This window comes from Neolamprologus brichardi, chromosome 20 (genome assembly GCF_056152115.1).
Source record: "Neolamprologus brichardi isolate AB-2024 chromosome 20, ASM5615211v1, whole genome shotgun sequence".
Classification (NCBI taxonomy): domain Eukaryota; kingdom Metazoa; phylum Chordata; class Actinopteri; order Cichliformes; family Cichlidae; genus Neolamprologus; species Neolamprologus brichardi.
In genome coordinates, this window is record NC_142123.1 from 3,348,091 (window position 1) to 3,371,219 (window position 23,129).

At 40.3% G+C, this 23,129-nt stretch overlaps 1 protein-coding gene across 5 annotated transcripts in view; it reads right to left on the reverse strand.

Annotated features, from left to right (window-relative positions):
- Positions 1–11,434: 11,434 nt before the first annotated feature.
- Positions 11,435–23,129, reverse strand: part of scn8aa (sodium channel, voltage gated, type VIII, alpha subunit a) — a 54,005-nt gene continuing 42,310 nt past the window's right edge. For all 5 annotated transcript variants that reach the window (XM_087834470.1, XM_087834467.1, XM_087834471.1 and 2 more), the window contains exons 22-27: positions 18,561–18,845; positions 18,140–18,193; positions 17,453–17,590; positions 17,260–17,364; positions 16,886–17,156; positions 11,435–16,768 (exon numbers count right to left, since the gene is read on the reverse strand). In XM_087834470.1, coding sequence (XP_087690596.1) covers positions 15,612–16,768; positions 16,886–17,156; positions 17,260–17,364; positions 17,453–17,590; positions 18,140–18,193; positions 18,561–18,845 — 2,010 coding nt within the window. In that variant the 3' untranslated portion in view covers positions 11,435–15,611. The remainder of the gene's footprint in view (positions 16,769–16,885; positions 17,157–17,259; positions 17,365–17,452; positions 17,591–18,139; positions 18,194–18,560; positions 18,846–23,129) is intronic.

The window sequence follows — 23,129 nt, forward strand, 5'->3', positions numbered from 1 at the left end:
ATTTCAAATGAGAGAGATTCACAGAATGACCAAAGGAAAATTTGCAGGAATATGATATAACAACAAGATGAATTTCTTTTTTTTGTTTAGATAGCCCAAAAAGTTCATTACCCATGACATGATTATAGTTCAAAATTGTGCTCTGGCAGCCAATAACCTTTTTCTTAAAGCTTAGTTACAGCACTATCACCCAGGAACATGCATCACGCAAGCGGACAGAGAATGGGTGTTTGGACAGCCGCAGTGGCAAGCATTACCCTGCCTTCAGAGATAACAACTATCAGCAGAGGAGGAAATAGAAGAGCTGGTCACGCCTTCATTGCTATGACATGCTACAGTTATGTTGTCATCCTGAGGTTTCTGTCTGTCACCACAAACCCACAGAGCTAATAACAGTTAGCAAACACTAGCTCAGAGGATCCTGTCAGACTGTCAGCAGGAGCAGCGAGGCTCTGAAAGCACCATTTCTGCACGGGCGCAAGAGCTTGTTATTATACACAAACATTCCCACGTGTGTGAAAAAACACACATAACCTAATGCACATCAACTCATGCGGCTGTCAGTGAACACTTCTCGTTCTGAGAGTGCTGGTCCTTCATTTCATTACCTCTCCCTACTGCCGGACACTTACAATCCCATTACCCTCAACACGTCTGCGCTGGCCGAGCCACAGCTTCTCTACACAGACAAACACCCTCATCCAAAAATCACAGGGCAGCACAGAGCGAGGGCACATGCAGGTCCCATATTCACAGCCACACGGTCAGCGAGGAAAGAAGTGCCAAAGTCTTCGATGCACTCCAATTTTTGTCACCAGATTACGAGAGGATTTTACTCGAGATTAAGGGCTTTCAACATTTTGAAAAGATTACCACTATATTTTGGTGCGATAGGACATGTGAATAATTTCTTAACTAAATCTCTGGCTGCTCTCGTGGCAGGTCAACAGTTTTGAGATTTCCAATTTAAAAAAAGGAAAAAAAAAAAAAAAAAAACGAAAAACGACTAAACCAACAAATTACACTCCTTTTAAATTCATTGAAAACCTTATAAATGTAAACATCCAAAGTGCTCCGAAGCAATCCTCTCCCTTCACCCCAGGGAAATTGCACAAGGCTATGAAAGGCAACAAGGCAATCACTTGGTGGCTGAGGTTTAAGACCACAGTTGTCCACAAGCATCCTGCAAAATAGAAAATAGACTTCCTCAGCTGCTCCGCAAGCACATTCGCCAAATCTGACGCTACACCACCCCATCTCCTATTACCACTGCAGGAAAAGGCTGCAGAGCACTGTTGGCTATTTAAGATTTCTTCCACCCCCCACATATGAAGAAAATATTTTCCCCATTTCTATTGGGAGTAAAACAAAAAAGGGGAAAGGGAGGAAGACAGGAAACGGAGACGGCACTTTATATTGATTTTGTGCATGGAAGCAAATACTCCAGCGTGGGGAAATTCACAACCAGTGTAAACGGCTGCGTTTTGCAGGCTTCCTTTTGTTTCTCCCTCTCCCCCCCAGCTCTGCCTCATCTACGGACTACGGCCAAGCATCCATGCCCCGAGTGCGCTCACTGGAGCACAAGGCCCTGCAAGAATGAAGCCTATTCAAACAGCCTGCCTCCAGATGCTCGCCAAAACAGTCCTCCAGGCTACAGCGGGGAGCAGGAGAGGGGAGGGAGAGCAGGAAAGGGAGATAGGAATCCGATAGCCTGTCATTAACAGGCCAAATAAATTGAAGAAAAAAAAAATCCCAGGCAGAATCACTGCTCTCACGTGTGATGTTTATAGGTGTAAGCCTTACTGTTTGGTCTCCTGCAGTGTTTCAAAGACTTGTCATGCCTCGCCAGGGAAGGCGTTTGTTGTTTTAGATAAATAGTCTAATATGAAGCATCCACTGTGACACACACAGACTTCAAGTGAGATGAAATCTATATAGGAGCACTGTGTGGGAGATTTTCTTCAGTGTAAACCAATCTTATACATTAGGGCTGCCACAAACGATTATTTTTGCGATAGTCGACTAGTCACCAATTATTTTTGCGATAGTCGACTAATCAGATCATCATCCATTGGACGTAAAACGTACAGCTTACTGCACAAGCATGCATCTGCTCTTATATAACTATCATTAGCTTACAGCTTTAAGTGTTTAAGGTATGTGCTAACTAAAAATAAAGACAAGATGAGTTTATTAAATTTTAATGAAATTTGCAGATTGTTCCGGTTAAGTTTAATAAACTCCTTGCTATCGAAAATATAACAGGACACCGGAGTATATTCTCCAGTATCTCACACTTCTGATAATCAGTTGTCTCCTTGAGGTTTATTCAGCTGTGCAAAAACTATAACTTTAATCTCAGCCAAACCGACTTACTCAGGAACAATTAAAATACTGAAAAAAGCCAAACAACATTTTGAAGTTATCTAAGTGACTTATATATTTAACCTGAGCAGCGAAAGAAAGCGGTGGGTTTGAAAACGATTTGCCGCGAGTCCGGTGTTCTCACGGGATCTAGTGAGCCTTTCCCACGGCTAGCTATCAAGCTAGTGGGTAACAGACATCTCCGAAAACGTCAGAGCGCTTTTGAAAATATGCGGTGTCTTGATAAACTGAGCAGATATTTGAGGTTTACACAGCTACATTCTCGCCTGAAAATATGTTAGACGTTTATTTTGTGACCCAGAAAGAATAATAAGAGTAATATTAAAACTAACTAGCTGCCGCCATTGTTGGAAACTGAGCTGGGCTGCGCTATGAATTCTGGGACAGAGCTGCTGCTTCTTCTTCGGGGTTTAACGGCAGCTGGCATCCTTGTACATGCAGTGCTGCCATCTTCTGTTTCAGTCCATTATTACACTCTTAAATCCTACTACTTATTCCTGCGTCTTTTGTGATCTTACAAAGCTTCAAACGACGCGTCGACTATTAAATCAGTCGTCGACGATTTTGATAGTCGACGTAATCGTGGCAGCCCGATTATACATACATAACATCCACCTTGAAGTTATCCAAATAAATTTCCTTTTTTTCAGATGCATGCAAATGCTAGAATAAAAGAAATGAAATCTCTTTATATACTCCACTGTCAGTCTGCTGGTTACCATTTGACATTAAGATACAGCAGAAACGGCTCAGAAATTAAAAGTAAATATATAGGACGAAGCACAAAGTGACAGCTAAATCAACAGAGAAGTCAGTCGTTGCAGACCTTCCCCTTACCGAGCTTTTACATGACGTGTTGTAAAGAAGTGGCCCCGTGCGAGTGAAGCAGCAGATCAATGCAATATTAATGTCTCAATCAGCACCAAGTTATCAAGCAGCAGCTGAGAGAACAGCACTGCGGGCACTGTGAGCATGACCCTCAGCTACACGATTCGCCTCATAATGATAACATATATCGAATATAGACTCAAACATTTATTCCCCCCTGCCTGCCCCATATGTCTCAGTCGTGACACAGGTGCACGTTTATTTCTCCAAGAATAAAACACCTTTCTTGTGAATGCTATATCACCAATGCTAACAGAGCTTCTTCAGAAGAACAGCCTGATCAAATATTTAATTTTCCAATCAGCATCTTTATCTCATTATGTCAGCTCTAAATATCCAATTTACAATGAAGGTTTACACTACCAAGGACTTTCAACTCATCATCCTGCACAAACATCATTTGTCATTCTTGGGGTCTGGGAGCCACATTGGGTTGGTTTGAAAACCAGAATGAAAAAAAAAAGTGAACTGAGTCGACAGTGTCTCAGCATTTTTTGTATTAATCAATCTGATATTTAAATATGAAAAACAAGTCAAGCTGTAACTTGGAACTGCAAACTGAAACAAAATCTTTGCTCAGAGGTGTTGTGGAGAGCAACATGCCAGTGCAGGAGGCCTTGTTGGATGCTCCGGTCAAGTGTGACACCTAGCGGCCAGGTCCAGGAAGTACATCCTAACGCTGGCAAATCTTAAAATATGAGACTCAAGTCTTTTCTGGTAAAAATAAAAAGTTAACTAGCTTTATCTCCTGATGTTTTTAGTTGTTAATCAGACAGACACGTGTCCAAGTGTAGGTGTATGACCTTTTGACTAAGCAAGACATTTAAGCATTAGGTTGTTAAAAAAGAAAAAAAAAATTCACCTTAAGACTAGAATTTGGAAATCGAGCAAAAGCAAAAGTAGAATCCATATAATAAGGGAATTATTAAAAAGCCATTTATATATTAGCCAATAATCATTCAACTGTATTTACATAGAACCAAATCACAAAAGCAGTCATATTATAAGAATAATACAGAGAAAATCCCAACAATCAGTTATCAGATGACGATTTATGAGTAAACATTTGGTGACAGTGAGAAGGAAGAACTCAGTTTTAACAGGAACAAACTTCCAGCAGAGCCTGGATCCGGGAGGGGCAGCTGCAGCCAGGTGGGGGTTAGGTCAAGGTCAGTGAGATTCAAACTCATCCAAGATTTTTAGTAGCTGCATCTATGGTATCAATGTCAAAGTCCTACGATGCCTCGTTCACGAGTTACGGCATTGACCAGATTTTCAGAAAACCTGACCTCTGACCTGGTTGAGGTCAGTGAGATTCATACGTGTCAACTATTTTTAGTAGATACTCCTGTGGCATCAATTTAAAGCTCGTACGCTGCTTCGTTTTCGAGTTATTGCATTCACAAACTTAGCTATCCACACCACCGGTGGGGTAACGAAAATACCATCAGCCTTTTAACGGCTGAGGGGTAATAGCGTGTATGCACACACACACACACACACACACACACGCCAACAATTTAACACAGACACTATTTGAGTCCTCACCACTGTCTGCCCAGTTGTGATGCTACTCCGTACATATCGTACAACATAGTGTCATTTATGTGACAGTCAAGTAGTCAGCTAGTATATAAAAGGGTTTAATGAAAGCTAGCCCACCTTTAATATGTTTAAAAGTAAAAGAAAAACAAACATCCACATTAGTTGCCCAGAACACAGAACCTAGAACACATTTATCCAACAGATTCAGTGCATTTTCAACTTTGTCTGCACTATTTGTCTTTTTATTTGAGGTTTAGGATGAAAATACTTGCCAGATGCCTCGGATGAGTGAGCCTCTTGAAGGTCAGAGAGAGGATGTTCTGTACTTCGTTCACTCATCTGTCCAGAAGTCCTTCACTGGGTTATACACTGCAGATCTGAGGGAGTCCAGCTCCTGGCCTAAAACATTTATGAAAAAGAACAGAAACATTTCAATCAGGACAGTATGGCTCCGTTCTGGGACTTCCATGTTTTCAAGTGCAAACAGGCAAACCCTGAGGCACGCAGAGAGCAGCAAGGAGACTCAGCACTGAACAGAGCTGTTTCACTGACAAAAGATAGGACACTGGTTAAGTCACGGCTTGAGATCTGACGACTGAATGTGAAGTAAGGTCGCATCTGAGCCATCAGCTGTGGGCTGGTACTGGGATCAGCTGGTCTGCCAGGACTGGCTAAGCTTGACTCTGTGGCCCACCTGAAATAACTGCTCCATCAAGTAAATGTCATCGTTCTAAAGGTAGCTTATATAGATCTTTGCACATCCCACAGGCAGCATCGAGGCTTCTTCTCAACACAGTACAGTTTCTGAGAATTATTCTATTGTGCGCAATTATTAATGCAGCTACAGGCTCCCAGACCTGTAAACTGCACCATGATAACTTACCCAACTGGAGTGCACACTTGCACAGTCAGAGAAGTGCATTTGTAACGTGCAAGTTTCTTAGATGACTTTAAAGAGAGCAGATTACCACCTGCACCAAAACGAGGCTGCCGGTGCTTTTTAATCTCGATATTCTCGCCATTAATTATTAAATAATTCTGTAAAATAATTAGAAGTTCCTGACAGCTAGAAGAAAACATTCTGAAGACTAACAATGAAGTTACACTGGGTCAGCTTCAAAGCTAGCCAGCAGTAGCACTGCTAGTAGTTTGTTATTAGCTTGCTAGCAATCAAGCTACATACTGTGGCTTGATTTGCCACAGGTGCGCAGACTGCACCTGTCCATAAGAGCGTATTTACTTGTAAATAAATCTAGTAAATAATCCTGGTTAGATAAAATGTTAACTGGAGCTGAAGTTTGTTTTGCTGCTCTCGGCAATTTGAGTCCAATATCTGCAGTTTTATGTTAATCTCCCATAACAGAGCGCATGTTAGCTCACCTCCGTGTGTGCTGTGGGAAAGAGACGCTAACGTGTGCCTCAGACTCGCTGTTATCCAGTGGCTGCGATTGGGTTAATTGAGGCCTATTTAATTGCAGTCCGCGAACTAGTCCTGTGTGATACCAAGTAAATACAGAGCCAATATTGCCGATATCAATACCGATACCTGTGACCTATAAAAGCAGCTCATGCAGGAGAGCAGTGAGTGAGTTGGCTTTTTTGAAGATCTGAAATGTAATTGTCTCCAAAGCTCTTCAGGACAGCTTCTGTTGTTTAAATAGGCTACAAATCAAACAGACATGGCAGTCAACAGGGAAAGGTTCAGACATCTTTTTTCATAGTGCATTTTCAGGTGTATTTTTTCATTTCCAAAAAAATTATTTAACACAAATTTTCAATGCAGAACTAAAAGAAACAAAGTATCGATCCCATCTTGGTAGTACCAATACCAATGCTGGTATCGATACTGTGGATGTTTGGATCCATATTCTCACCTCTGCTGCAAACACTGCTGTTACATTTTCAGTCTTTCTCTGGTCACGTGGGGAGCAGAAATAGCAACAAATATGACATCACAGTTCTATGAAGATACTTTAAATAAAAAGTAGAATGGTTTTAATGTTGCTCATAAAAATACCTTATTTTATAAATAACCCCTTCACAAATCATCTTCACTAAAGTCTATTTACTAATGTAAGTAAAGATATTAGACATAAAAACATCGGAAAGTCTCGGTTTTCTCTTCTTAACTGACAGGAGCAGCACATGGCATCGTGGTCTGCTGCTGTAGCCCTTCTGGATGTAAGGATGTGGGTATTTGAGTAACAGCTGACTTCCGGTGTGCTGATTCTCCATTGACTTTTCGCCTCAACAAGGCATTTTCACCCAGAAAACTAACGCTCACTGGATATTTTCTCTTTTTCAGACCATCCTCTGTAAACCTCAGAGGTAGTTGTGGAAAATATGAGTAGAGCAGCAACTTCTAACATATTCAGACTTGTAAAAGAAGGTCCAGTTGGTTGCCATAAGTTAGGAAAAGATGTCGTGGAGTTTACATGTTTATGTTTGTTTGTTGTTGTCAGCTTAACTTGTCCAAATATGGTCATATCTGGTTTATTTATTTAAAATAATCTTGTACCTACAAACAATGATTAGCTTTCTACTCTTCAAAGACAGCACAAAATGATTGCAGAACTGCAACTAAACAGCAAGCTGACTAGAATTCAGAAGCGAGCGACACGATTTAGGAATCACGTGGTCGTTGTCAGACACCAGAACAATTTCTTCGCACCTGCTTCTGTCTGTGTTAGTCAGAGTGCGCTCTGACTTTTGACCTTTCTGGAGAATACACACAATTCTTGTTGAGATGAGTCATGATCCACACCACCATAATGACTAACAGGCTCATCAGCTGTAGGAGGTGGCCTGTATGTCACACTAGGACACCTGCTGTCTTTATAAAGTGACAGAGGTAATCAGTACTCGTAGTTTAGTGTATCTTCAAGGTGTGAAGGGGCTTTTTCCGTGGCTTCTTCATCACTACACTTGCAGCAGCCAGGAAAGCACAGCTCTTCACTGGAGAGGTGTTAGGTTTCTCTGAGGTGAGCTGATTCATTCAGACCTAAACTTGAAAAATAAAAATAAATTTAAAAAAAATAAAAATCTGTTCAAATGATTTAGGATAAACAACCTGTTTGTATCTTTGCTTTTGCTTTTGTTTTTTTAACTAGGTGACCTGAGGATGAATCTGCCTGTGCTGTGTTTGCTGCTCCTTTGTATTTTTTCAGATACTCAGCAGGTGGTTTTGGACAAATCCGGGCCATCAAGGTATTATGTATGTTTGGATTATTAGCTGCAGTTCTGAAACACGTTTGTCAGTTAAACATTCTTCGTTCTCTTCAACACTTCTCCTAGATGGCTCTCATATCGGATGGAAAAGGGACATCATATGGTCGGAAAGCTCAAAAGGCATTCAGATGGAACATTCACCAGTGATTTCACACACTATCTTGATAAGATTAAGGCTAAAGACTTTGTGGAGTGGCTGACCGACCCCAAACAAGAAGGGTGAGCTGGAAAGTAACATTTGTTTGGACACTGTTTGGATTTCATGAGGGTTTCGTAGAAGTCACTCGCCTGAATTCGTCAGTTTTCATCCACAGTATACAGTTGAATGTTAATTGCAATTATTTGCTTTTACATATATGTTTCACAGATGTTGTGAAGCTCTGCTCGACATTGCGGCAAAAGTATGAAACCACCGGGATAAAACATGTTCCCATCACTGCGTTACATCATCTAGCAAATTTTTTTTAAAATTACAGTGAGTCTGCATTAAACAACACAATGCTGGTATCCTAAGATAAAGTGGACATTTAACATTTTATCTCGGCTTCATTATTTTAAAATATCCAAATTACTTTCTGTGAAATGTAAAGATCATTTACAGCATTACAGTTTTTAAAACCGAATCTGTTTTATTTATTTATGTATTTATTTCCATAAGGAAATGGGGGGGAAAGGATGCGTGTTTTGTTTTGTTCTACTTTCTTAAACAAATCTCTGCAGTATGAATAAACCGAGATGCCAAAAGAAAGAGAAAAAAAACTTGAATTTGGGATCTTTTCCAAAGCACTATGAATTCACTTGTATGCATTTCATGTTGTGTAACACATTTTAGGATTAAATCTTATAAAGGGATGTTTTGTACTGACACTATAGACCGATCACAGGTACTATAAATGGAATAAATAAGTATTGAATAAATGGAATGAAAAAGGAATGAAGGAAAGGACCACATAGTGTTCTCAAAGTGAGACCTGCAAGCAGATGCTAGTCTTCACATATGTTTAAAGAGCTCTATGACGATGACAAGCAAAGAATCCACCACTATACTCTTTATTTATCCACCGTTAATATCATTAAATGATCAGCACAGACTGAAGGAACATTTTCTTATTTTTAATTTCGCAGTTATATCAGACCAAACCTTTCCAGTGATTAAAAAAATCTATTTGTTAAACTTGTTTAACAATTAAAGAAAACAAAAAAGCACTAAAATAACAATTAGCAAGTTGAAGCACGATGCTCTGAACAGACACAATCTTATACCGTCTCCCTAAATTGGAAATCAGAGAACTTTGAAAGCCTTTTATCTGCTCGTATCTGTTTATACACGACAGAGACCACGGGTGGGTGCTGTTGTTCGGCAAATCGAAGGAATCACGCAGTTCATGCACAGGACAGGTTGATTTGGGAATTAAATAAATCAATATAAAAAATAAAGGCATTTGTTTTGTTTTTTTCAATACACATTTGCACTGTTGCACAACAAGGTTATGAAACCTTGCGGTTGCCTATATAGTCAATATTTCGTTGACAAGGAGGTGCTGGCAGATTTCATGCCGGTGGAGAGAAACAGGCCAAAGCTAGTGGAGGATGGTGGTGCAGGTTTTATCTATAATGTTGGGAATAAATCGAGGGAGGGGCTTTTCACGTTTTATGAGACTCACTGGTTTCTTCCTCTCTGGTTTCCGTTCTCCCTCCTCAGGGGAGAACAGGGGGGGAGGAGGGGAGAAGGAGGGAGCATCCTCCTCTGATCTTAGTCAAGGGTTGAAACGGGATCAGATGGTATGAACACACCCCCTTTTAACTCCTGGCTATTCGCATTTTTACGTTGAACATCAGGGAAGTGAAGGATGAGGCAGAAGGGACTAAAAGCTCAAAAAGCGGACAACGCCAGTTTCAGTGCAGCTGTAACATGATTACCAACAATAACACTCGTGACTGTGTCGGTTATAAAAAGCCAAACTTGTCTATGAAGCCCAGCCGTGGCACGTTTAAATTTAGCTGCTCAGGTTTTCCCACGGAGAAACCACACGCTATGTGGCAACCTAGCCTATTTCAGAAGGTGGGGGGCAATGAGAAGGAGGGGGAGAGAGTGGGGTGGGTGTGGACCTATACGAAGCTCCACTAAACACTTTTTTTTAAACAGTGGGCTTAGTCGGTTGCGCTTCTTCCGTGCAGCCCCACCCAGAAAGCTTCACATCCCGTGCAGAGGATGCTCGTCCGCCTGGTTCCACCTCCGGCACCAAGGACAGCTCCTCCGCAGAGCGAGCAGCAACGCCCGCTGCCGTCAGGGGGAATTGCTGCTCTCAGATGTGCTTAGCGAGTCTAATTTAAGATGAAATGCCTTTATTATAGTGTTGTTGTTTTTTTGTTTCGCGGGGGAGCCAGTGTGACCAGGCTGCTCACGGAGGCATTGGGCCAAATTAGGAGTGCGCTGCTGAGTCAGCCTCGACTGCTGCATTAATTTATCTGCACTGCAGTGCTCCAGCACCTCCCATCTCCCTTTTCTGGCTCCCTCCTCTTCCTCTCTCTCTCTCTTCCTCTCTCTCACAGTCTGCCCTGGTGTATGTGGTAATGCAGCGTTTAGAAGAGAAAGAGCTGGAGGATTGTCAGCGATAACAAGATTTTGTAAAAATGCATATGCGCACGTAAAAGACCAAAAAACAGGGGAAAAAAGGGAGGGTGAGTCCGAGGAAGTGCGGGGGAGAAAGAGAGAGAGCGAGGGAGGGAGGGGGTGCTTAAAGTGAAGAGTCCACGTGACTTGGAGGAGCTGGGAACCAGCAAGACGGAATTTTGTAACGTGGCAAAAAAAGGGAAAATAGAGCAGAGGGAGGTTCTCCACGGAGAGCTGGCCATCTTTTCAGTGTGAGGACAACTCAAAGCATCATTTACATAGCCTCCACCTCCACCTGCTCCATACAGTGTTTTCTCTCGTCTGTCTAACTAATGGCAACACAAACATGATCAATATCCCCCTGGCATGCCTTTCTCATGCGGTATACTGTGAGGTTGTGGGGTGGAGACTTTGATATCATGCCTCTGGGCGATTTACTTTATAGTGGACCACAAATAAGAGCGTCACCGCACAAATGGACTACATAATGATGGGGCTATAGTCCATCTTCTGCCTGCAAGGGGGTGTTGACACGGGCTCTTAACAAACTCAATAAGTCCATTACGTTTGAAAGGCTGCCTTTCAAGAAGCCAGCTCCATTTCACAGGATGCTCTGCGATTCTCCTCCATCCAAACCCAGCACCACAAAAGTAAACTACACAAAATGGTGACCACATGAAGTGCACACAGTGAACGTGAAAGCAAGTCAGACATGGCACTCGAGTCAAAGAGAAATAAACGTCTCGTTTAGAAACAACAACAGCACAGGAGGTGTAACTGGAAGGCTGCTTTATTGGTAATAAAAAGGTTCGTGCTCAAATGAAGACAATCTTTCATATATTCTTACCAAGAGTCCAAGTGGTTGTGCAACACACCATCATATTGTACTGTATAACCTCTTTTATCACGGTGTCAAATGATAACAACAGTTTGAAAAGCACTTTTTTTTTTTTAAATTTTTCAGCAAAAAAAAGGAAGAAAAAAAACGCCCATAATAAACCATGCTTTAAAAAAAAAAGGATGAGTCCTATAATCAAATATTGATACAAAAATAAATTTCAGATGGAAACAGAAATATATAGAAGAAAGAAAACCAAAATATAGAAGGCAAGCTGCTTTTTCACAAGCCAAGTGGGTGACACACATAGCACTAAGAACAGGACTTTTTTTTTTTTTGAGTTAGCTGTTTTTCTGTTAACATCACACACTGTTGAATATTAAGATGAAGTGGGGTGTCTGGATCATCCTCTGGCAGTATTTCTAAGCCGACATCCCTGATTAATGTTGTGCTCACCCCCCAAAACCTCCTACCCTCCACAGTTTCGAAATATGTTTTGGTTTCTTTCTCTCTCTCTCTTTAAACATTTTTTTTCAGTGTGGCATTGACATCCAAATTTGCAGAAAAAGCAGAAAAAAGGCACATGCCATAGAGTGGAACACTAGAAAGAAACCATTCAACGAAAATAACGTGAGAATGAGAAGCAAGTACGCGACTCTGTGTGTTGAGCTGCAATGGCACTGATGTGTGGGCATGTGAGGAAAACGTTTTTTTAAAAAGTCCCCGTGGTAGGAATTGTCTCAGGTTGCGTGAGGCAGTCAGTCACACCAGCTGACGTCCTTCTTGGAAGAGATCACCGGTGATGTTGGTGGGCAGTGAGGAAAAGTCACCTTCGTGTGTCTGTGACTGTGGGTGCATCCTGTATACTCTGACCGTGAGAGATATGACAGTTAAGTGAGAAATGTGCTGGTAACATTATCCATTTGTCATGTTTAGGCTACATCCAGTAACATCGCACATGAGATATTCCCCAACATAGAAGGGTGCTGGAAACAACCAGTTTTAGACATCCACTGAACGTGTTGCACATAAATTAAATGTGACAAACAGTGTTCTTCTGTTTTACGTATATACATATAGACATATATGTATACATGTATATATCTTTTGTATTATATAATATCTATATTTCATTCAATTTCCGTCAACAAAGTGAAAAGTGTCTCAAAAAATCCAAAAGGTAACAAATGTGACAAAGGGCATAGCTGGAAGCCATTCTATATTGTTGTTATTATTCTCTTTTTTTTTTTCTCGATTATTAGTAGTAACATTTTTAAAATTCCGTATTTACAAAAAAACACAACAAAGCATGCCGATAAAATAAAAGAATATAATACAATATTTATAGTTTCTCTCAAAAAGTTCATTCTTTTTCAGCGATTGTGCCATTTACATCAGAGCCTGCACTGTACATATATATGTTTTTGTGTTCTTTTTATTTTTTGTCTTTTTTTTCTTTTTGCTCGTTTTTTGTTTGTTTTTCTTTTTTTCCTTTTTTTTCAAGTGTGAATGCATCATTCTAAAACATTACATCCAAGATGAGCATGGGTAAATCTGATGACGTTACCTACACCTCCTGTGGTTCTCGTTGGGAATGTATTTGGTTTCAGTGTGCAGCAGCCAAACTGATTCAGAGACCTCATATTGTAAACAGACCTCAGTCATTGTTGTACAGGGGATTCTGGTATAGGCAGTGTTAAACACACCAAATGGCATTAGTGGTGTGATGATGGATGCCGGATTTAAGTCCGGTCATCCACTTATAAATAGGACCATCACTCCTGTGTAGAAAACAAATGGCAGAACACCGATGGAGGCAGTTGCGTCTTGTCTAGAAACAGACAAAGCCTCGGTTTTTTTGTCCTTGTTTTTTTTTGTTTGTTTGTTTTTTAATATGAAAAACACCCACAAAGCTTATTATACAACATAACTGCGTCGATGAGAGGCCTGCTGATGTATTTTTTCGGCGAGTGTTAGCCCTCCTAACTCCATTCCTGGCTAATTACTTCTGAAGCAGGTGACAGCGTTTTGAAAGGCTGCAAATATGTGAAAAGATGGTGCGAGTCTGGGTCCAACACCACACAGTGTTTTGAGAGGTCCCACAAAAGCACATTGATACACTGACAAACATGGGACTTTCAGCACTCCGACTCAGACCAAAGCACTACTCTGTTCATCTGCATTCATCTTCTCATGGCAGTCAGTCTTTAACTCTGAAGGGAAGATCTCGAACTATTTATTGGTCCACCGTTATCTGCTGACGCTTATCACACAGCAACCTCCCTGAAATACCAAACAGTATCCATTTAACACTAGCCCTATCGCTATCCACCTTACTTATAGGCTGGGCGTGTCCTGGTGATAATTCACTGCTAACTCCGTGGTATCAGATGGCCAGTGTCATTCCCACTGATAAAAGCCATTAAAAGGACATCAGAGAAGGACTTCAAGGCTTTTTCCTGAAGCTGGCAACTCAACATGTTTGAAAAGCACTGCCTAAGAAATCATTCACTGGGAAATTCTGAATCAGTAAAAGTGTTCAATGTTTTTACCCAAACAATTTTAAGTTCTCCCACTAGCCCTATACACTCACACACACAAAATAAAAGAACCAACAAACCACAAAAACCACAACCATATTTCTGTCCCCTCTGCAGGAACTACAGCAGTAAAGGGAACACCAACCGATGCACGAGCACTAGTGCCAGATATGGATTCCTTGGCGTGAAACATCACCTCCCCTCGCTGCCCTAATAAGGACCACAGGAAACAACAAAAGTGACTCCATGGTGAGTAAACAAAGAGATGTATGCCCCAGATTTGGCCCTCTAAATCTGTGCAGCCTCAACATGAGGATATTCTGCTTCATAATACTCTTTATCGTTGATAAACATCCAAAGCGGCAAAAAAAACGCTTCGACTTCGTGTTGTTGGCTGATCCCACTGAGACTTTGCATCTGAGTACTTACATCTTTCATTCACATTAAAAACAAAAATAATTAGGAGTTGAATCAGAAGATCTGTCAGTTCAAAAAGGAGAACTAGTGAAGGGTGACAGGGATCATAGGAATATCATTCCCCCAATACTCTTTGTTTCCATCTAAAGTTCTTGTAATTTCCTGCGTGGACAGCCTCTAACTTGTAGTCAAGCCACTGCAGTGGTCTGAGAATTTGTGTCTTGTGGACTATGATTACTCATGCATGATTCCTGGTCAAAACATGCCTTCATGCAAGTCATTTCTATGCATTGAACGAGCACAATAATTATTATTTATCTGGAACTCGGTCTGAGCAAGTCTCCTTCAGCCCAAGTCAAAACGATGACTAATGACCCCTACCCAGTGAGTGTGAAAGCCCATGTAGAAAATGTCTTTTTCAATGTCAGTATAACAAAGAGAAGATGGAAAGACCAGTGACATGGGCTAAATGTTATCTTTTTTTTTCTTTCCTTTTTTTTTTTTTTGCTGCTCAAATAATGTAAAGATGCAAGTATACTCGGCACAAACAAACAAAAATCTTTGTCTACGGTTCTGGGTTCCCCCTCCCTCACTAGTGTTTCTTTCAAAGCTAAACTTGCTCGGTTGATCACCGTTTTCTCCTCGATAAAGATGGTAAACTCAGCATTTAAGACCCTCCTTTAGACTGCTAATACAGTTCTCTTGGGATCGGCATGATCCAGTCCCGCAGCAAAGCTCCGGGGTTCCACACTCGGTGGTGGCAGGTATTTCGCAATTGTCCAATCATCTGGCAGAGATTTCTGTATCTTGGCAGTTGGTCCCCAAAGAAATAGTGTGCCAATGGCCAGCACACTGTGAGTTACTGTTTTTCAGCATTGTTTTTTTTTTAATTCCTCATTTCTATGAGCTTGGTCTCAATGCAGAAAAAGTTCAGCAGTAAACTGATTGTGTTTGGTTCAGCTGTCTTTGACGACATAGGAAACCACATTGCCTCAGCAGTATTTGAATATGTAAACATTTTTTTTTTTGTTGGGTTTTTTTTTTTTTTGTTATATTTCTCTTGCTTGCAAATGATCATCACTTTTTTGACATTTGTTGGGTTCAGGCTCAGAGTCTCGTCTGGCTGTGTTTATTGGGTTTTAAGAGTCACTGAATCCTAACACTTGGATTCCCACTCATCTTTTTGGTTTTTGTCCTTCTCTTTCCTGGCCCACTCCTCCTTGTTATCATCCTGTTTCTCCTTTTCGGGTTTGGTCACGCTGTCGTAAGACGGCAGAGAGGCTGTGGATGGTGTGCTCTCCTTCTTCTCCTGATTGGTCCCACCGTTCTCCAGCTTATTGTTAGCAAAAACGCGCTTGAAGATGATCCCGCGCCTGATGAGGTGAGCGCGGTAGGCATTCTGGATAGTTCTGGCAGAGACATCCTCCTGTTTGCGGCGGAGGGTGGTGGTGATGGGTTCATACGACACTTTGGAGGGGTTGGCTGCCACGAAACGCTCCTCCATCTGCTGCCTCAGCATGTCCAACTCACCGCTGTCACCCAGCACACGCTTTGTGAAGGCAAACAAGATGTCCAGGCAGTGTATGCGATCGCCACTCACCATGGGCATGTCCATGGCAATTAGTTCTATAGTGTTGGGCTTTGGCACACGAAGCGGGTGCTCCAAAGCATCAGCAAAGTCAGGTAGCTTGGCAAAAGAAATGAACTGAGAGGCAGTGGGATCGAACTTCTCCCAGATCTCATAGAAGGTCTCAAAGTCGTCCTCGCTGAGGGGATCGGCACTTTCCTCTGTAGCCACGCTGAAGTTCTCCAGGATGATGGCGATGTACATGTTAACCACAATCAGGAAAGATATGATGATATACATGACAAAAAAGAAGATTCCCACTGACGGGTTACCACAGTCACCTTTCACTGAAGTCCCAGGGTTCTCCAAGTTGGGATCACAGTCTGGCGGGTAGTTGAGGATCGGCAGTAGCAAGCCATCCCAGCCAGCCGATGTGGTGATCATGAACAGGATGATCATGCTGTTGCCAAAGGTCTCAAAGTTGTACAAGTCATCAATCCCCGCTCCATGTTTTACGTAGCCAAAGTTAGACATGCCAAATATGGAGAAGATGAACATGACGAGGAAGAGCAGTAGGCCAATATTGAAAAGAGCTGGCAGTGACATCATCAAAGCAAAGAGTAAAGTCCGAATGCCCTTTGCTCCTTTGATCAGACGAAGAATACGGCCAATACGAGCCAACCTGATTACCCTAAACAAGGTCGGTGACACAAAGTACTTCTCAATAAGGTCAGCCAGGAACATACCTGAGAAAAAGGAAAAGGGGAAAAAAGAAGAAAGGAAGTATAATCAGTATTTCGCTTCTTGAGGTGATATTTCTAAATCATGTGCTCTCTACTTCATCTTTCTAGTCTCTCACTCACCAACAATGGACAGAATGACCACCACAACGTCAAAGATATTCCAGCCGTTGGTGAAGTAATAGTGGCGGAGTGCAAAAAGCTTCAGCAAGAACTCCGTGGTAAAGACTACAATAAAGATGAAGTTGACCCAGTAGAGGACGTTCTCGGTTTCACCTGACTGATCGTCCGTTTCCACCATCATGGTGACCATGTTGAGGCAGATTAGTATCATGATGGAGATGTCAAAGACTTGCTGCGTCACAAAGTCAAACACCATCCCCTGGATTTTATTCTAAATGGTCAGAGGACAAGGAGATAGACATATAATGAGGTTTTAGCCAAACACGTTATACGCTGAATAAGCTAACACATTTGTCTAATGAAAAAAATACTACCTGTGGTCGAGGAATCGGTTTCTGTGGCTTTTTGGATCCCAGTTTTTTCATGGCGTTGTAGTACTTCTTCTGTTCCTCTGTCATGAAGATGTCCTGACCTCCAAAGTAAAGGGACAAAGACAGATTTGGTTATAATCATATCCCAACAAAATGGAAACTCGCTGTACAAAACAGGAAATTAAAATTTTCTTATCTTTTTCTTTTGCTGGTTGAAGTTGTCAATGATCACACCAATGAAGAGGTTCAGGGTAAAGAAGGAGCCAAATATGATGAAGACAACAAAGTAGATGTACATGTAGATATTGACTTCGTAGTCAGGCTGTTTCTCCACCTTGGAGAAAGGAAAACATGTGTGAAAGCAGTTTTGTATTTTATTAACACAACATGTAAAGGAACAGTTTAAGACCATCTTGCCAAGAGTTAAAGGAAGAGTTACAATTTAATTCTCCAAATTCACTATCAAGACTGGAAACAAGAAATAGATCGAGTGGCTCCGCCCAAAGGTAATGAAATCTGCCTCTCAGCACTTCTAAATACTAATAATAAACAGTAATTTATTTTATGTAAGAAACTGAAATCATCATTTCATGGAATTGGGCTATTTTCCCTAAAAAGTTATCAATTTTTAGCCACTTTATCACAATTCAGCAGGTTTTTAGCCAAAATGTTTCTTGGTCATCACCAAAATTTACCCTGGCTGTCTAAAGCTAGATCTAACCACGAATTAATCAGGTCTTCATGCTAATCTACGTGTTACCATTTCTAACTCTTAGTAACAAATTAAATAAACAAAATGTTGAACTACTTTTTTAAGAGCAATTTGCACACTTGCACAAAGTTATGTATCCCAAATTAGAGTCATACAGATATATAGATATACCTCTCTTGAATCCACAGCTGCATACATAATGTCCATCCACCCTTTGAATGTGGCCTTTTAAAAAGAGAGACATGGTTAAATATTTTTGTATAAACTAAGAAAATAATAAAAAGAAAATTATAAATTGCAATCATGGCAAACCGAAACTGAAGTACATCCTGTGGTACAGCTTGTGCACAGAAAGAAGCGAGTGAACGAAGAAAAAAGGTATATGAAGAGACGAGCCAATATACACCATGAGTATGAACAATAGGCATTATAGTACTGTGAAAAGCAAAAAACAAATGGATTGTGAAGTAACAACAGATCTTTAAGTGTAGAACACGAAGAAACACAAAAAATGAAAGTAAATGAGAAAGGGGAAAAAAGGCGGAAGAACAAAGAAATGGATTCTGTGAGCGACTAGGTGTGATGCTCTCACCACTTGCAGCAGTGCAAGATAGCCGGCGCCCACATTGTCAAAGTTGATTTTGACATTCTTCCACCTGACCTCAGAATAGTTTAGGTTAATGAGCTCGAAGCACTGGGTCTTGTTGTCGACCACGCTGGTGGGAAAATATTCCTCGGATGTCTCATTGAAACAGTAGTAGTACTTGCCCGCAAAGAGATTGACCCCCATGATACTGAAAATCAGCCAAAAGATGAGGCAAACCAGCAACACATTCATAATGGAAGGGATGGCACCCACCAAGGCGTTGACTACCACCTAGACCAGACCAGGGGAGACAGGACATGACAATGTCAGAACCGTAATAACGAACACACATCACTCCACCCCTGTGACACTACATATTGTTATGGCATTACAGGTAAAATTCAACCATTTGATACAGGTGTGTTAAGAGGAGCTGTGAAATTCCACTATGGCTTCATGTAGATGAAAACACAGCACTGTGTGGTGCATACTGAAGTGTGGGCAATTACTAAGAAGGAGAGTTGTATCAGTCCCAGCCTAATTAGAGCAGCACTGATGCGACTCTGATATGCTCTTTGATCTGCTGAAGCATGCAGCTAGAGCTGCTTAAGGGACACTCAAGCACACACACACACACACACACGTTCTATAGTGCCACCCATATAAATACCTTTAAGAGTAAAATATACCATTTTTATGATAAAATGGTATATTTTTAAAAATAAAAATGTTATAAAAATGTGATGTTATAATTTTTAATATTTTGCACATGGCTTTCACATGTGATGTGGATGCATTTAAAACATTAAAACAAAACCAGATTGTAAGTTAATATCTGTAAGTAATGGTAGCATGTTAATTTGGCTTGACTATTTATACACTACAGTAGATTTGGTTCTATTAGGTTGTAAATAGGTAATAGGCATCCACACACAAACACATGTTCCAAGTCACCAATCTTACAAATATATTTTAGAATTGCATATTTACAGTATAAATGGTACTTAAAAAGTAAAACTTATTTTATTTTTATAATGATCTTTTCTAATATTTAGTACGTGACATGTACATGGCTTTCACATGTGATGTCTAGTATTAAACTACCACAGTATGGCAGAAAATGTTATAACAGTTACTATAAATAAAAGTGATTTAATGTCTGTAAGTGACTGTAACATGTTGATCTGGCTTGGCTATTTATACACTACAATATATTTGGTTCTATTAGGTTGTAAATAGGTAATAGGCATCCACACACAAACACATGTTCCAAGTCACCAATCTTACAAATATATTTTAGAATTGCATATTTACAGTATAAATGGTACTTAAAAAGTAAAACTTATTTTATTTTTATAATGATCTTTTCTAATATTTAGTAAGTGACATGTACATGGCTTTCACATGTGATGTCCAGTATTAAACTACCACAGTATGGCAGAAAATGTTATAACAGTTACTATAAATAAAAGTGATTTAATGTCTGTAAGTGACTGTAACATGTTGATCTGGCTTGACTATTTATACACTACAATATATTTGGTTCTGTTACGTTGTAGATAGGTAATAGGCATCCACACACAAACACATGTTCCAAGGCACCAATCTTACAAATATATTTAAGAATCGCATATTTACGATATACATGGTACTTTAAAAAAGATTAAAAAATCACTATAAAAAGCCACTTTTTTAATATGATAGTTTCTATTATTTGCTGCATGGCATGACTTTTACACGTGGAGTATTAAACAACCACAGTATGGCAGAATTTTCAATGACAGTTTCTATATTAAAAAAAAACAAGTAAGTTAATTTCTTAAAGTGACTGTTACATTTTAATTAGACTATTTATACACTACAATATATTTGGTCCTATTAGGTTGTAGGTAGGTAGCACTCACAAGCACCCACACATACACATGAACACACTTCCCAAGGTTTATCTCTGTTAAGACTCACAAAATTGCCAAGTGTTCCTGTTATTATTTTACATGTACGTAAATTTATTTTTTATATAAATTTACAAAAAACTAATAAAGATCAAATAATAAAAGAAAAATTTGACAGTTTTGCAAGTGAGAAATACAATTTCCCGAAAAGTTGATTCTGTTCATCTGGACGTAGCGTTTTCAGTTGGAGAAATCTTTTGTCACTCATCCAAATGACCTATACAGGTCAAACTTATAAAGAGTACACTTGCATAATGACTGAAACTAGCACCACTGACAAACAATGGCTGTGAGGTCAATGATCGATGGTCTTTGATCAGTGGTTGTTGATCGATGGTCATGACAATATGCATTGATCAAGAAACTGACCTCACAGGCCATTGTTCGTGGTTCAAGTTTCAGTCGTTGTGCAAATGTACTCTTTATAAGTTTGGGGAAACCTGCAGTTAGCTAAGGCTGAAGAAGTCACTTGGATGAGTGACAAAACATTTCTCCAACTGAAAACGCTACGTCCAGATTAACAGAATCAACTTTTGAGCATGCATCAATACAATTTGCAATATTTTGACTATTTGATGAAGTTTACATCAAAGAGCTTTGGTTGTCAGTAAAAAAATTTAAAGTGTTTTAATGCCATAGCATTATGAAGTGTCCCCTATTACCACCCCAACCGTAGACAGTCAATATTTCTAATACAGCTTACTTTTGTTCCCACAACTAGCCCATTAAATAATATAACATTATAGCAGTAATACATTTTTCCCACCACCACCCCAAAATCTAGCAATCAAATCCAATATCCAATGTATTTGTCATTGCCAGTACTAAGCTCAGCACATAGTGAACCGCTCACTACCAGTGTTAGGCAGGCCGACCAGCAGCTCTCAGGCAGACAGCTGAGCATGCATGTCTTTGGCAGACTCGTTTTGTGGAGCCATATTCCCTCCTCATTGCAAACAGATAGGGAGGAGCTCTAGAGCAGGATTCTCTCAGCGTGTGCACGACCTTCACCCGCTGACTTGAGCTGAATCAGCGGGGATGCAAAGGGTACACTATTCAAATATTGTTTTTTTTATTGTTAAATGCAAACTGATAAAAAACAACAATTTTTCAAGTAACATTAAAGGACTAAAAGGCATGCAATTCACAAAATACCAGATTTCCCTTCACAGTGGCGCCAATGCACGTGCTGAGAGAATGACTCTTTTTGATTGAGCTAAGAAACAATTTAACCGCTCCCAAATATTCAATGTTTTGAAAAAAAAAAAAAGAATTAGGCCATGCTGTGTGGAAAGCATTCTCAAAAGAGGGAAAATGGCTTTCAAAAATGCAAAATACATGCGTGTTACATGGCATTGTGCAATCTCAAGAACTGCTCAAATCAATACATAAATAAACAGAGAAGTGTGTGGATAGAGAGATAGCAGCTAAAGAGATCAAGGCTGAAACCGTTATGATATGTGGAAAACATCTACAGCCTAATGCAGCAGAGGTGAACGACCATAGCTTGACCATAGTGTAAGCAGGAAATTAATGTCAATGGGGTTCAGAGGTTACATACAAAGACCCCGCAACATTTAAGGCCGTCAAAAGCTAGAAAAGCTAAATCTGCCAGGTTACTACAACTTCAACTTTAGTGGATTTGTAAAGAAAAAAAGGGGCATGTACTGAAGCTGCATTCCTGTGAAATGCATTTGTCAGAAAGCTAGAATTGAAATTGCAGGGCAGAATTATGAAACAAAAGAGAGCCAAGTACAAGGTCAGAGCCATTGCGTGTTAGGTAGTGCAATGCATTTCACTGTAGCTTCACTGCTCACTCGGATCGGCTCAGTTGCATCAGGACTCAGCCAGTGAATGTTTTTTAAAAGATGTAATTGTTATAATCTCTTGTATTTGGTGTCATCTCTCTATTCATTTGATTCTCTATTCATTTATTTATTGTTTTGACCTCAATTTTTTTCATTTCCAGTTCAAACAAAATGGTAACTCAATTGATGAACATAGACATTATCGTAAAAAACTGATACAGCAGGATTAAATTCCTCCAGTTTGTTTCCCTTCGCATTACTGGGCCACCCTCACCTCTCTTACCACATACTCCCAGTGAATGAGTTAATTCATAGGGGCATTGGTTTTGGCAGCAGTTCACTATATTTAGGCAAATGTGCCAAACCCAAAAATGACAACTTATCTTTGTGCAGCTCAAACTCAAACTGCACAATTAAACCAAAGAAATTTCAGTGAAACGTTTATGACCACATCCATAAAGCCTATCCAGGGCCTAAAAGATGTCTGCTCTTGTGCAACGGCATCATATTTTAGTCGCTGGATATGTAGTATGAATGAAATTTCACTACGAGTCAAATTTGAAGATTGAATCCACTTATGGTCAATCTGCCCTTAAAATAACCACCTAGGCCTTTTGTCTTTTATCTGCTGGTCTGTCATTTTTGGGACGTGCTTAAGAAGGACGACACATTGTCTGTCTAGGGTTGAGAGTGTTGCTCGAACGCTGTAGTGCTAGCGAACCAACGGGGTACCGTCCACCCAGAACTCAAAGTCAGAGTTTAACTGGGCCTGTTGTTGCCTCCCAGTTTCACTTCCTGTGGGAGTGGAAGGCAAC